The 15,743-nt window shown below is 52.0% G+C and overlaps 1 protein-coding gene across 10 annotated transcripts in view; it reads left to right on the forward strand.

The window, feature by feature from the left end:
- Positions 1-14,983: 14,983 nt before the first annotated feature.
- SLC12A3 (solute carrier family 12 member 3) overlaps positions 14,984-15,743 on the forward strand; it is a 48,330-nt gene continuing 47,570 nt past the window's right edge. For 9 of the 10 annotated variants that reach the window (XM_042231667.2, XM_060397953.1, XM_060397954.1 and 6 more), the window contains exon 1: positions 14,985-15,313. In XM_042231667.2, the coding sequence (XP_042087601.1) occupies positions 15,032-15,313 (282 nt within the window). In that variant the 5' untranslated portion in view covers positions 14,985-15,031. Of the gene's footprint in view, positions 15,314-15,743 lie in introns of all 10 variants that reach the window. The other variant, XR_009596180.1, reaches the window with a different exon arrangement.

Here is a 15,743-nt window from a genome sequence, read left to right on the forward strand (position 1 = left end):
TTGCATCGGTGATGCCATCCAGCCTTCTCATCCTCTGACCCTCTTCTCCTTCTGCCCTCAATCTTTCCCAGCATCAGGGACTTTTCCAGTGAGGTGGCTGTTCATATCAGATGACCAAAATACTGGAGCTTCAGCTTCAGCATCAGTCCTTCCAATGAGTATTCAAGGTTGATTTCCTTTCAGGTTGACTGGTTTGATCTCTTCGCTGTCCAAGGGACTCTGAGGAGTCTTCTCTAGCACCACAGTTCGAAGGCATCAATCAGTTCTTTGGCATTCTGCCCTCCTTACGGTCCAGGTCTCACAACCGTATGTGACCACTGGGAAGACCATAACCTTGACTGTACGGCCCTTTATTGGCAAAGTAATGTCTCTGCTTTTCAGCGCACTGTCTAGGTTTGTCATCGCTTTTCTGCCAAGAAGCAATCGTCTTCTGATTTCATGACTGCAGTCACCATCTGCAGTGACTTTAGAGCCCAAGAAGAGGAAATCTGTCACTGCTTCCACCTTTTCCCCTTCTGTTTGCCATGAAGTAATGGGGTCAGATGCCATGATCTTAGGTTTTTTTAATATTTAGTTTTAAGCATTTTCACTCTCCTCCTTCACCATCATCAAGAGGCTCTTTAGTTCCTCTTCATTTTCTTCCATTAGAGTGGTATCCGCATATCTAAGGTTGTTGATGTTTCTCCAAGACCAGCCTCCAAACTATCTGCCCTGATGCCGGGATTAATGTTTGCTATTCTGCTGAAATCCCCCTGGAGATGAAAACATAGTCCTGGAGACCCATAGTCTGATCAGTGAACGTTGTCGGGGTCTCAGCTAGAGCTCAAGGCAGGGCAGACCTGGCCGTTTCTCCCTCTGGCTGCTCCACAGGGAGGCGCCTGCTTGGCCTTGTGCGTGCCCCTCTTCAAGAGGACTTCTCAGCACCTCTTCTCTCTTCTCCACCAGTTGGTTCCTCTTCTTGGACAGCCTCCTCTCCCTGTCTCCATTCATAAAGCCAGTTGGCCAGGTCAGCTCATGGGTCTCATTCCACTGGGCATCAATACCATCGGTATGTGATCCCTGAGCAAGGTTGTCCCCCATCGGTGGCCCTCTTTGTTCTGAGGCCTTTGGCTAAGCTGGAGAGGATGGGAGGACGAATGTTCTGAATGTGCCAGCCAGGGCTACAGAATCGGGTATGGTCGGCTCTGCTGGTTTTATGGACTGCTCCTGCAGCAGCTCTCCCAGGGGGAGAGTGTTCAAGTCCCCAGAGTCTCCCAAGGTACCTTTTGCTTCTAGAGAGAAAACTGCTCACAGGGCACAGTTACCCTCACAATTCTCTAAATACAAATTGTTGCCTTTGCTTGTAGTAAAGAGCTCGTCTATAGATAATGGGGCCATCTGCTGCTTCTCAGTCGGATCCCATTATATCTATCAAGGATGTAGCCTGAAGGGCTGTCTCCCTCCTCAACTCGCATCTATTCACCTTCAGTTGAGCTTTACTAAGAAAGTCTCAGAAGACAGGTGCTGCAGGAGACTTGATTTATCAAGTTGTACCCTCTTTATAGGCATTGATTTAAACAAAGCAAACAGTTTGCTTTAACTGTCTTAAAAGAGTTCTCTGAGGACTTTTCATAAATGTGGCTTAAGAGTTCTGATTTTTTTTTTTTTAATGCTAGATCTTATAGATAGAAATGTAACATTACCGTAAAGGACAGAAGGTTCAAGGGATTTAAATATGTATTTACTCCCTAGTTCTTCTCTTGTTCATCATTTACATCATGGGAATTAATTGTGGATTTGCCTTTTTTGCATCATGCAGTTCTGCTGGCTCCAAACAGGAGAGCTGCATTGGAGCCCTGCATAGGGGGTAAGGTCCTCCGCCTTTGGACAGAGGGAGGGGAAAACTGCCCTGATGGGGAAGCTGTGTGGAATTGAGAGGAATGCAGTCCCTGGTTGGCATTTGAGGGCCTGCCTAGTGAGAGACACTTATAGGAGAAATAAGATAACTCTGTTTATTCCAGGAGGGCCAGGCTCCTGGAGCAAACCCCAGTGCTTGTCCTATTGACTGTGGTAAAATAAAGCTGGGTGCAGAGATGCAGGAGACACGAGGCTGAGTTTGCAAGGCCACAGCATCAACAGGTTACCGTGTACCCATGGTTACAGCTTGTGTTCAGAATTCATGGTCCTTTAACAGGTTATTAGGTTAAAAGTCATCCTCAGCTCACTCGGTCACGGAACTAAATCCTCTCCCTTGATACTGGTCTGTGATTTCACCATTTATCTAGAGAAACACAGAATGTGGCCCTGGGAGTCTGTCGTCTTCCCCGGATGAGATTCCAATCTTTCTAACAAAATCAAGGGCACTTGGAACTTGATGGGGTTAGTGCCTGCCTCCAAATGGCTTATAATAAACTCACTGAGACACTCAAAGGGAAGTACTCACTTGGTCTAGGGCCTTTTCAGAGGCCTCAAGATTTAATTACAAAGATTCTGTTCCTTTGATTTTTTTTTTCTTTAACAGCCCTGGCCACCTGACTTCTAGGGGAAAGCTGGAGTGGGAGTAGTGTGCTCTCAGAGTGAATCATTTGGGTTTATCACTCCTGTTGTTATTTTGATGAATGACTTTAAAGTCTAGGGTTTAGGTTACTTTAAGCACAATACTATAGACTTTCCCACAGAATCCCACAGTTGCTGATATAGAGGGGAAAAAACTGTGGACTCTGTCCTCTTTGGACTCTCACCCTGCCCGCTCTGTTTGATGTTCAGTTAAGCCATTACATGCAGATGTGCCAGTGCCCTGCTGCTTTACATGGACCACCACGGTCCACGTTTCTCCACTGGGCGTCAGAATCTGTGTCCAGCTCACTCGGCAGTCCATATCACACCACTCAGGAGGTGACTGAGCATGCTGAAGACTGCATAAAACCCAGACTGGGGCGTTGTCCCAGGCCTGCCAAAGTGCTGGCAAGCCCCAGCGTAACTGGGCTCGCACTCAGCCTCAGTCAGTCTTGGAGACTGAGACTTCTGTCCAGCAAACTGGGAAAAAATGTTATAAAATTCCTAACGGAAATGCACACTTGATGGTATCATTCAAGATGCTTGTTTAGTATCAGTAAAAAAAATAAAAAACTTTTGTGCCTGCCTTTCAGAATATCAGGATGTCGTTAAACAGAGATCATGTAGCTCCCTGGAGAAATGAGGCAGTGAGGCTGTGTTGAGGTCCCAGATGTCCCCCATTCTTCGCTCTTCTAGGTGGAGTTGAGACATCACCTGCCTCCAGCCCGTCTTCTGACCGCTCCATAGTATCCTAGTGTCCCTCACAGGACAGGGACAGGAGGGAACTAAATCTGTCTTCTTACCGCTTGTTTCTAACTGAAAAGGTTGGTGGGAAAAAAACTTAAAACCACTACCTAAAATGTTTTGAACATTAATTTCAAATGATCTGTACTTCTCCTTGCCTTGTGACTGGCTATAATTGAGGATCTGGCCAAACAGGCCCCGTGTATTGATGAGTCTTTTCAGCTGTTACAGTCCTGCACGTGCCGAGCTGTGCTCAGGAACTGGGAATGGCCACGGTAATCAAGTCCCCATCTATTCAGAAGTCTCAATGGGACCTTTCCTTTTTTGTCCAGAACCACCTAGTAGAAATACTATACGTTCTAAATTGCTAGCCCAGGAAAGGAGGAAAAGTTTTTGTCCTAACCTTGATTTTTGAAATGGTTTCCATGTGCCCTCTCTGGGGAATCTAGTTTAGCACCCACCTAGTTTAGCAAAGGTTTGAACAAGCAGGTCCTTTGCTTCCGTCTCCTGTATCAGCCCCCTGCCCACATCCTCTGTCCCAGCTCCACATGCCTGGATTCAGACTCAGGGGCCTCTAATAGGCATTCAGCCAGAAAGAAGGTAGAGGGGAGTGTCTCCTGGGGTCAGAGAGATCAGGGCTGATCCTTCAAAGAAGGAAACTTGTGGAGCTGCACAGTCTGCAGGGAAACGTTAAGAAGGGGATGGAGGTTTGATTCACCGTTAACAGTGAAAGTGAAGTGAAGTCACTCAGTCGTGTCTGACTCTGCAAAAGGTCAAATCTTAAAAAAAACTAAAGGTTGAGGGATGGGCAGAAACCCAGCATGCATTGGCGCACTATCTATCCTCCCTGTTGCCTTTGCCTTTGGGGTCCTTGAGATTCTGGGGAGGGCGGAAGAGTTGCCTCAAACAGTGGCTTCTGTTTGAGCAGGAAGTGGGGGAGCACGTGATCCCAGAGGGGACTTCTAACAGAGAAACAGACACATCGTAGCCTCTTGGGTGGCCCCAGCAGAGCCAGCCTAGGCAGGCCCCTTCATCTGTACCAGATTTAGCCAATAAAAATACAGGCTACCTGGTTACATTTGAATTTCAGATAAACAACCAATAGTTCTCTAAGTTTGTCCCAGTTTTATCTGGCTACCCTATTCAGGCTTGCCTCTGCTGGCATCTGCTGTGCAGAGGCTTCCAGGCTTGGCACAGGCTGCCAGGAGCTCTCCAGCTAAATTGATGGCCCTGATTTGTTGCACTGTTTGTGCCTCTGTGGGCAGCGGAAATGACAGCTACACAGTCACTTGAGAAAAGGCGTGCATGCATACTCGGTCGCTTCAGTCGTGTCCAACTCTGTGACCCCATGGACCCCACCAGGCTCCTCTGTCCGTGGGATACTCCAGACAAGAATACTGGAGTGGGTTGCCATTTCCTCCAGGGGATCTTCCCTACCCAGGGGTTGAACCCACATTTCTAACATCTGCATTGGCAGGCAGATTATTTTATCACTGCACCACCTGAGAAAGGGCAGAAACAAGAATTCAGTTCTGAAGAGCCAGGCAAGCTGACTGAGCCCATGTGTGTGGGCCCCCCTTGACCTCAGCTGCTAGCCTCTACTGGGTATTTTTCCACCCGGAATTTCAAGTGTGTATTTTATAAAGGGCGCAAAGAGGCGAAGTACAACCTTTGCTCAGTTGGTCAGTAACTGATGAGAAATGCACGGGGGGAGAATGTTTTGCTTTGTTTAGTTGGCTGATCATTTTCCTTTCATCTTTGCTTTGCTGACACTGTCACTCTGTGTGGTGTTTGTAGGGGGACGGGACGGGGTGGGAGAGAGCTGGTGAATGTGTTCTCATGCTCCTTCCAGTAACTTCTGCATTTACTGTGTTTAGGATGGTTCCTACATCGCCACCCCTGTCTGTAGCCGGTAAATTTCCAGAATGTTCTCCCCAAATGCCCCCTTTGTTCAGTCTTTCAGTGGAGCAGGAACCGCTCTCAGGCTCCCTTCCTGGGGATGTCCTTAGCTGAGGCGCAGCCTGGGGCTCCTCAGAAGGCAGCCGAAATGCCTCTTCCCCGTCTCTGGGGTGACCTCACCAGGCCCCTCCTCCACTCCCTGCAAGGAGGACTGAGGCCTGCCGGGCCCCTGGGTCTGCAAAGCCCGCAGGGTTTCTGTAAGTACAAGACTTCCAGCTCTGAAGTCTCACTGTCCCCTCACCAGCTTTGGAGTTAAGTTCCCTGGCTAGGGATCTGAGGAGGGTCAGGCTGGAAGCATGGTGGGACTTAGACCATCCAGAGCATATGTGTGGTAACCCCACATGTGGCATGCATTCGAGGGCTGGGAGCTGTGGAAAGTCTGTGACCATTGGTGTTGGGTGCTCAGTGGAAAGAATTTTAAATGGGGGTTGAGAGCCAGTTATTGGCCTTGGGGGAGGGGATGCAGGATGGGTCTGGTGAAGGGAGAGACTTGGACCTGGTCATGGGACGGGTGACTCCCACTTTCTCAAGCAAATCTGTCTGTGTTTCTGACCGGGAGGGGTTTTCAGGGTCTGGAGCCTGGGCTTCTGTCTGGGGATGTGCAAATGGCTAAGGAGGTTGGGGGTCTTCATCTCTCTCCACCTGGGGTACCTGGCCCTAACGAGAAGCCCTGGAGAGAGGGGCTCCAGCTGCCTTGTGGCCCTAATGTTCTGTCCTTGAAGGGGCCACATGGAAGAGCTGCAGCCCACTCCCTTTGCCTGGGGCCCCTCAGCTTGTTCTAGTCCCCGAGGCCTAGGGGAGGCCACTTCCTAATGAGTCACCCAGAAATCTGGGCCTCATCCAAGTGCCCCCGACCCTGTGTAGGGCCCAGTGGTCTCTTCTGGGCTCTGCAGCACCTTCCGGAGCCAGGGGCTGTTGAGGAGCAGGGCCAGATGAAGAGTTGGCCGCTGCTGTGAAGTGTAGCCCTGTTCATACAAGTCTCGGAACTGGAGGCTTTTCAGTGGAGTCCTCAGTTAAAATACTTATAAAAGCCACCCAGGTGGCAAGGAAAGAGGACCAGGTTAGGGCCACTGGTCACCCCCGGGGTGGGGCCCCAGGTCTCCATAGAAGCCCCAGGGAGCACAGGGAAGCAGTGAGCACAGGACTGACAGTGGGCCGCGAGGCCTGGAGCTGGGACTGCACGCGGCAGCACTGCTCTTGCTGGGAAGACCTTTTCCTTGGGGCAAATCTCCTCGGCTGCTGCAGATGCCTCGCTCTCCTACAGGGCCAGCCTGATGTTCAGGCTTGAAGGCTCTCCAAGCACAGAGCCCTAGATGAAACAAGCCCACCAGGCCTCAAGACCCAGCATTTTCAAGAGACATAAATCTTGGAGGTGGCCAGAAAGTCCGGCTAAAATCCTCCTTTCACAATCTGGTAATCATGTGACTGCTGCAAACTAGATTGCTCAGGTATGAAGCAGGGGTCCAGCTGCTGTTCCATCAGGCTAATGAGCAGGTGAAGTTAATTTCTAGAAATCGCTGACCTAGTGCCTGACACACTCTGGGCCTCAAGGTTAATTTTGGCCACTCTGCTACCAACCTTTAGTTGGGGCTCTGAAGCTAGGGGCTCCTCTACCATTTGGCTTCTGCCCTTCACAACAGGTTTTTCACATGGGTGCAGGGTGGAATCAGTTATCCCCACCCCGGTGATAGCTTTTTTTTTTTTTAAACAAGAAGACAGGGTTAAAATTAGCCAAAATTTTGCTACTAGGGGACAGACCTTGGCATGTCAAGTTCAACTTGTGATTCCTGTTGATTCAGTGACTGCTAAATGGATAACGCAATTCAGCGAATGTTTGAGCATCTGTGCTGTTTCAGGCATTATTCTAGGTGCTGGAGACACAGAGCTGAGATGAATCGACATCCCTGCCCTCAAGGAGCTTACCTTTTACTGAGGTGAGACCTACAGGAAAGGGCCTCTTCTGCCCCCACTCCCTACCCCCACCCTATGCTAACTCAAGAGCTTAAAGCCCTGCAGCACCTACCAAGGACCTGGGGCCAAGAGCTATGTGGTGATTTTTGAGATTGATTTGCAGCCACTCTTGTGTAAGCTCATGGTGTGGTTAGGGAAAGAGAGGTAGTTATGTGTACCCACAGACACCATAATAGAACAGGAAGCCTTTTGGAAATGCCACAAGAAAGGGCCAAGCAAAGATCAGAGGCAGGGTTTCCTGTGGCCGGGGGATGCAGGAGCCATCTGCACGACCAGGATCCAAACCCACAGACCTGTGGGGGCTGGGGGGTGGGACGGCATGGTTGGGGGTGGTCATCCTGCCGGCCCAGAATGGTAACAGTGAGCTCCACTCCAGCTCCCCTGGGGCCCCAGCATCTCCTGCTCCTGTTAATCTCTCTCGTGACCTTGAAGCCGGGGAGACAGCAGGACTCAGGGGAGCTGAGGGACTCTGAAGCCAGGTGGAGACCTGCCAGAGGTCGCAGGCCTCATGTTCAGCCCTTCCTGTTGGAGCAGAAACCTGATTGTGGGGCATCCACCTTGTCCAAGAGGTGAGTACGTGGGGTTTGCACCTGGGGTGTGTAGTCCATCAGGCAGAGCGATGAGGGACGGTCTGATGGGGGACACACACTTACCTGTACAAATCAGTAACTGTACAGGTGTCTGTTGGTCTTAGGCAAGGAACCCAAAGGGCTGATAGCCTACTTATGTATTCATGAATCTACCCAGGAAAAGAAAACATTTTAAAATCTGTTTACAACATGAAAGATTATTTTTAAGAAACCCTAAGTCAGCATTATATTTATTAAGAAAAGCCAGATTTTGTGCTGTGCACAGCCTTAGTCAACACATCTTTCTGCGGCTTTCGGCCCCAACACTACCATTCGCAACCCTGGCTATGTATTAGAATCACCTGGGGAGCTTTCAAAAACACTGATTTCCAAGCCCCTGCCCCCTGAGTTTCTGACATAATTGGTCTCTGGAGGGGCCCAGGTACTGATTGGGTTGTTAAAGCTCCCCAGGTGATTTTCATGTCCTGAGTCAAGAACAGAGTCAAGACCTTTGTTCTGACTGGAAGCAGGGGGTGAAGGAGGCCTCTGGGCCCGTCTAAATGTGGACTCCCCCTCCCCACTCCTCAAGGAAGGCTGTCAATAAATCAGAGTGTCAGAGATGCACTAAACAGGGAGATGAAAATTCTAACTAGTTAGGAAAAACACGTACCATACCTACGGCCCCTTGGGTCATCTAGCCCACTGTGTACCCACCAGTGTCAAAGCCAGTTGTCCAGGATGGTTCTTGGTGGTGGTTCATCAATTAAAAATGGCACCAGTTGAAGTGCATTATTGTTGGGGTGGGTGGCAAGGGGGTGAAAGAATCAGAGGGGCTGGCAGTGTCCCATATCCCAGTAAATCACAAGTGAAAGACCGTCTTGATAGCTCTGGTTGAATCCCTGGGCCCTCATCCAGGCTTCTCTTTCCCAGTGTCCCCCTGCCCCCAGCCTCCCGTGTCCACCTCTGGCGGGCACTAGTCTTCCAGGCTCACTAGGAGCCTCTCCAGCATGCTTAGTGCTGCTGCTAGCTAAGCTTCCAGGGAGTGAGAACCCGAGGTCTGCTCCACATGCAGCCCTCCTGCTGGGGGCTCCACGCCCAGGGCACCTGCACCAGGCCTGAGGGGCCCCGTCTGGAGAACAGACTCCCCTTGCATCCAGCCCCGATGCAAGTGTCATCTTGCCTCTGGAACCTGGGTGACCGCCCACAGAAGAGCCTTTGGGATATATATTAAGGAGGTCAGTAGCTTATTTCAAGTCTCTGGTAAAGGCGCAATGAGATGACAGGAGTCTCCCTGGGCATCCAGGATTCTCTGTCTGCTCTGTTGAAGCTTGAGTTCTGATGAATGCAAACCACCAAAGCCAACTCTCTGGGTTTCCACCTTCTGATCCTGAGCACCTCTTCCCCTCAACTCCTCCTAATGCCCTGTTTTGTCTGTTAATAAATTTTAGCACCTGCCCTTACTAAAAAGCATCCCCTTAAATAGTCAAGGGTGAGTTGGTTTTCCCCCACCTTTCTTTTCTGGTAGCTGAAGAGCTGGAGGAGGGGTGGGGGGCAGAATACATATATATATTTGCAGAACTTTGTTGATGTCTTCTGAAATGCTTCTTTCACAAGTTCCCTCTCTTGATCAGCAAAACACTCATTGACTGAGAAGAGTTACCCATTTGACAGATGGTGAAACTAAGGCACACAGGCCTGAGGTCATGAGGTAGGTGGTGCAGAGCCAGGTGGTCCAGGCCTCCCTTGACTCCTATCCTTCTCCCCCTCCCCATGTGTCCATGGCTGGGCCCAGCTTGGGGGAGGGGGTGGGGGGCAAGCTGAGCTAGTACAGCGGTTCCATGATTCCAGGGCCCCTGGTCCCAGCTCCAGGATCAGGTCCTCTGAGAGACTCCTAAGCTTCAAAAGACGCCACTGAAGAGGATTCCAAGGAGAAATGTACCCGTGGAATTCAAGATTGAGCACAATGACCACATGTCTCCTCTATTGCTTTTAAGAAAGGTACAAAGGTTTATAGGAAAGTTAGAAAACCTAAAGTTGTGTTTAAAAGTGAAAGGCTAGGGATAGGAAAAACAATGGGATTGGTCTCTTGGAGGACACACTGGCAGAGTCATTGGGTTGAAGACCTAGTGGTCGTATGCCTGTGACTACAGGACCAAGTTTCTATTAGAATCACTGCTTCGGTTTGTGTTGATGCAGCAGGAATGTGCTCAAGCCATTCTCCTTTGGGCAGCTTTTCCAAGCTTGGGTTGGGGGGGGGATGATGAGTTGAGGGAGATTTATTTTCTTTATGAGGAAAGAGAGAGGGGAGAAAATGAAATCTCACTCTTTATCAGATAGTGACTACTGATTATAGTTCTACTTTTTGCCTGGGCTGCCAGGAAGCTCCGGGCTAACATGGCACTCTCCCTCCTTAAATGATTGCTTTTTTCTTACTGTGGTATTTCATACATCCTGCTCCATCATCATCCCAGCCAGAGGAAGGCATCCCTTCTATGAAGGCTTATAGTGTTTTATCCAGGGGTTTATGCCTTTATGCCTCAGTTTGTGGCTGTTACCTCCGCTGATGAACTGCATGATACTTTAGAGCAGTATCTCTGTGTACCCTCCAAAATACCTGGACTGAGTCTAATACATCATTAATACCTGCCATTACTTGTGGAGTGAATGTTGGATAGATTTTTTTTTTTTTAAGTAAGACTAACCATGAAGAAAAAGGAACCAGAATTTGTTCCTTTAATACCAAAACTATCTTAATCATCAAACATGTTTCCCTTTTGCTTTAGCTGCCAGTAGCTTCAAGATAATTCAGTGTTCAACTGCTATTACACTGTCTGGATATAAAGACCAGAATTACAGTAGACACACTTAAGTTATTTGCAGGGCCCAAGAGAAACCCCAGGTTTCGTGGTTCTGGTTGCTGGAGAGGTTGCAGTCAGCCTGTGGCTTCCAGACCTTTCTGGTGCCTGACCCCTCTGCTGTTGCTCTGCCTTCTGTTTGTCCCCGTTTCCTCACCTCAAGTCTGTGCACCCCTTGGGGGGCAGGGACCCAGCCTCCTTCGTTGGCAGCCCTAGGCCTCTGCATGGCACTGGCCCAGGGCAGCCGTGGGTCAGGGAGGGCGTCTGCACGGGCCCGTCATCGCTGCCTTGAAGCCTCGGAGCACCAGCCAGAGGAGGAAGCGCGCCGAGTTCTGGTATCGTTGCTGCAGCTGGTGTTGTGAATCAGGCCGACGAGCAGCGCATCCTCTTACCCGGCTATTTCACGACACCAGGGTTGCATCATACCCATCCTCTCCAGGCGAGCATCGTGGGACCCGGGCGGATGTGGACGTGGGGTGGGGCAGGAGCGGACAGGCTGTGTGAAAGATCGTTCTCTTTAGCCCACTGGGTCTCAGTCTGACTGCCCCTCAGGACCACCTGGAGAGCTTTCTGGGAATACTCATGCCAACCCCTCACCCCCTTTGGGCCCCAGGCCCATAGAATCCCTAGTGGGGGCCGCAGAGTCAGCATCTGTCAGAGGCTCCAGTGAGACGGTGAAGTGTGTGTGCAGTCAGGGCTGGGAGCTGGGCAGTTGTCCATTCTTGCCTGACTCTTGCCATAACCCCTCCTGGCTCTCCCTCGCCCTGTTTTTCTTCTGGCACTGCTCACACACCATTCATCATGCCCCCCACCAGCTTTCCAGAAGCAGACGAACTCTGATTTCCCCAGGACGAAGGCCAGCCTCCTACCCTGGCATTCGAGTCCTCCTTACCGGGTTTCCCTGCTCAGAAATGACACCACCTTTCCCCACAGAGTCCTCCCTGTTCCTACCTGAATCTGTGTGCTGGTTCTGTTGGCTTTGCCTGAGCATGTATCTCGACTCCCAGTACTTCCCACAACCTTGTCACCCACAGCTACTGCCCAGCCACCACTTTCCTGTACCCACAGTGGCCCCTCTGGGCTAATTCTGCTTCCCTACGTCCAGTCTCCACACAATGGCCAAAGTGACCTTTGAGAAATATAAATCTGCCCATCACATAATAGAACATGAAGCTTCTAACCCCAGATTCTAAGGCCTGGTGTCCCCGCTTCCATGTCTCAAACCCATCTCCTTCGTCCCTTGGCCATCTTGAAGCCCCAACCACACTCCTACCCCAGGGCCTTTGCACAGGATCTCTCCTCTGCTTGGAACCCCTGTGCTCACATTTGCTCACTTACGGGTGGCTCCCCGTTATTGTTGGAGCTTAGCTCAAATTTCTCATTCTCAGAGAAGCCTAAATGCCCCTCCTTTAGAAAAACAACAGCAACAAAAAAATGTTTTCTTCATAACACTTATCACTGAATGTACTGTAATGACTGCTTGTTTACTGCTTGTCTCTCTCCCAGTAGAATGTGAGCTCCAGGAGGGCAGGGCCTTTGTCTTGTTCCCTGTGGTACCTCCTTTGCCTAGCACATGGCATGGTATGCAGTAGGCACTCAATAAATGTGTGTGACTGGAGAAATAATTGGACCCCTTTCCGCCTCATCTACCACCCCTTCTCCCCTCCGCCTCCCCCCAGTTCCGTGAGCTCTAGTCCCACGGCCTGGTCCCTTCCACCGATCATTGCCTTCCTGGGTCCCATGTCCCAGAACCCCCTCCATCCCTGCCTACATCTCCCCTCCCAGCTCCCCTCCCTCCCGGGGCAGCCTCCTTGTTCTACCATCCAGTTGCTGCCATCTCCTTGCTGGTTCATCTGCCGGGCTAGGCTGTGAACACCAGTTCTAATAAAGACTTAGGCACCTCTGAGGCCGTGAAGACACAGGCCCTCCTGCCCTCACCATTTCAGCCCCCTGTGCCCAGGGAGTTTCCAGCAGTGAGTCTTTTCTGTTCCTTTGTTGCCCCTATTCTCCCTCCTCCGAGAAGCAGGAGAGGACAGGGGCCCTAAGTCACCAGCCAGGGGCCCTTGGGTGAGTAAGAGCCGCACTAGCATGGGTGTCGCTTCCGTGTGGCTTCTAACGCCAAAGGTTCAGCCAGACCGGGTGACCTGCTCAGAGCACCGGATCAACTGACAGCCCCCGCGGCCACATCCCAGGGCTTCGCTCAGGGTTCCTGCGACTCCCTCTCCCAGGTCTCAGACCCCTGGAAGGCAGGAGTCGTGTGTGACCACGCTGTGCTCCCATCAAGAAGAGTGCCCCTGTGAGCATTTCTCAAAGTGATTGACGCCCACTCAAGGGCAGGAAGCCCCTTTCTTGGTGGGTGGGGAGTCTGTGCCTTGGGACAGAGTTCTGACAGTCCCTTCAATTCTCTGACTGGTAAGCCTTTCCTGCTTAAACCCCACCCCACCCTAGAGAGGTGTAGGGATGGGGGAGGACTATGGGGAAGGCTTCTTGAAACAGCAAATGCTTCCAGTGCTAGGAGGAACCTCGCAGCTGACTCAGGCCTGGGAATGGCGAAGGGGAGAGGAAGTGGCTTTCTCAAGGTCACCCAGCAAAGGGGTGGCCCCTCACTCGGCATGGGCCCCCGGTGCTGCTGGAATCCAGCCACTTCCTCTCCTAAGATCTTAATCAGGAATTTTCCACAGCTGCTCGGGGACACAGTGTGAGGGGGTGTTGGGCAGCTGTGATTTTCACCAGTCAAGTGGCAGTTTAATCAGCCTCTCTTGATGGAGAGGCTGATAAGATCTGTAAGCTCTGCCCTGAGGCCCCATGGGAGGGAAGGAGGAATTGGCAGGTGGGGTGGGGGCTGCAGGGAAGGTGGAAAACTGACCCAGAGTCCTGGCCCTGGAGTCCTCACCACGGAGCCTTCACCCCGCTGGCAGCTGGCGTAGGGAGGAGAGAGGTGGCAGGACAGAAACAGAGAGGCACGGGCTGCTGTGGAGACAAAGCCTCAGCTGAGCCCAGGCACCTCTGGGGCTGGGGTGGGCCTTTGCAGCCGGGGGCAGGGCACCAGGCCTCTGCATCCCACACCCATCATTGGATGAGAGCTCCACAGGGGAGATCGGCCATAGGCAAGGCCATTCCCATCGGGGCAGACGCCGAGACTCCTCCCAGCAGCTGGGGGATGTCCTTTTCAGGCAGAGCTTCAGGCATCCACCATACTAACTCATCTCTTCAAACCCTGAGCTACTTCTGTGTCATCCCCTATGACTCAAAGTTCAGCTCCCCACCCCGCCTTGGCTTTGGTGTCTCTCGTGACCAGACTGACGCCCTCATGGCCACTGTGCATTCAAAGGCTGACCTCAGGGATGCTGGCAAAACTGGAGGCTAATCTGGCTCAATACTAGGATGGCGCCTGGCCCGCTGCCTGCCGTGGGAGCTGGTTGCTCTTGGGCTGGCCCAGAGTAGGGGGTGAGGGCTGGCTCCTTGGGCTCCACACCCCAGTGGCCCTATAAGTGGTGTGCAGGGGTCAGTGTCCACTAGTCTTGCAGCCACAAGCCCCAGGGGCTCATTGGTCCCCAGGTGACTGCAGATCACACCTGGTACCTGCTGATCACACCTGGTACCTGCTGAACTCTGCTTGGAGCTGCTGGCACCTAAGGGCGTAAACATTCTGAGATACCTCTGGGAGGACGAATGAGACTAGACTCGGGTCTGAGTAAGAGAGACTAACCTTTTATATAGGTGTGTGTGTATTGCTTTAAATGGGGCTTCCCAGGTGGCACAGCAGTAAAGACTCTGCCTGCCAATGCAGATTCAAGAGATGGAGGTTTGATCCCTGGGTTGGGAAGATCCCCTCAAGTAGGAAATGGCAACCCATTCTAGTATTCTTGCCTGGAAAATCCCATAAAGAGAGGAGCCTAGAGGGCTAGAGCCCAAGGGGTCGCAAAGAGTCGGACACGACTGAGTGAGCACACACACGTTGTTTTAAATGTCATACCCCTCAGCTATTCAAAATGCTAACTAAATAAAACTGACACAAAAAGTTTCTGAGAGGGTCATCAGGCTGTCTCTGGGGTCCCTAACGGGGTCCCTCATAGTGTCCCTGTGGGTCCACTCCTTCCTGGGATTCAGCTGCAGATGTCTGCTGCCCCCAGACTCAGAAGAGCCTCCCTAGGACCCAGGGGCTGGGCCAGCCCCAGCTCCCAGTCCAAGGCCAGTTGCTATCTCTGCGATCAGATGGTGGGCAGGACAGCAATGGACACGTGCTCTGCCTCCCACCCTGTCCAGGGACCTTGCTAACCAGCTGTGGGCGGTTTGGGCCAACCTCCCCGTCTCCTCCCTGCTGTGGGCCCAGCCTATAAAGCCACCCTGCATGTCCCCGCCAACCCTGGCCCCCTCCCCTGATGCCCAGAGCCCACGATGGCAGAGCTGCCAGTGTCCGAGACGCCCAGGGACCCTGCTCTTTGCAGTGGGCGTTTCACCATCAGCACGTTGCTGGGGGGCGAAGAACCCCCCCCACCAGCCGCCTATGACAGCAGCCACCCCAGCCACCTGACCCACGGCAATACCTTCTACAATCGCACCTTTGGCTACAACACTATCGATGTGGTGCCCGCCTACGAGCACTATGCCAACAGCGCCCTGCCCGGCGAGCCCCGAAAGGCCCGGCCCACGCTGGCCGACCTGCACTCCTTCCTTAAGGTAAACACCGTCCCGGAGGAGCAGGCCTTCCTGCTGTGTGACCGCGGCCAGTTACCTAACCTCTCTAAGCCTCAGCTCTGTCATCTGTGTCGTGGGGACACAGAGGGGTCTCCATGGAAGACAACGGTCTTCCTCATGGGCTGAGAGGCCCATGTGAAATGTGGGCGTGGGAGCTGTAAGCCTCTGGGCACCTGTTGTAATGTTTATTGCCCAGGCTTTGGCAACCCAGTCAAGCAATCTTGACTTCCCAGAGAAGTAATGAGTTCCCAGTAGTTTAGAGAGGTTTCACACTTAAAGGAGATGAGGAAAGAAGGGTAGGGAAGGTCTGCAGCAGAGAGGGGGCTTACTAGGTTTGCTGCCTTGGAGGCTGAATGGTGGAGGAGCTAGGGGAGCTGGATTGTCCTGACCCCGGCCTGCCTGACCCATGGTC

The sequence above is a fragment of the Ovis aries genome, chromosome 14, assembly GCF_016772045.2.
Source record: "Ovis aries strain OAR_USU_Benz2616 breed Rambouillet chromosome 14, ARS-UI_Ramb_v3.0, whole genome shotgun sequence".
NCBI classification, from domain to species: Eukaryota; Metazoa; Chordata; class Mammalia; order Artiodactyla; family Bovidae; genus Ovis; species Ovis aries.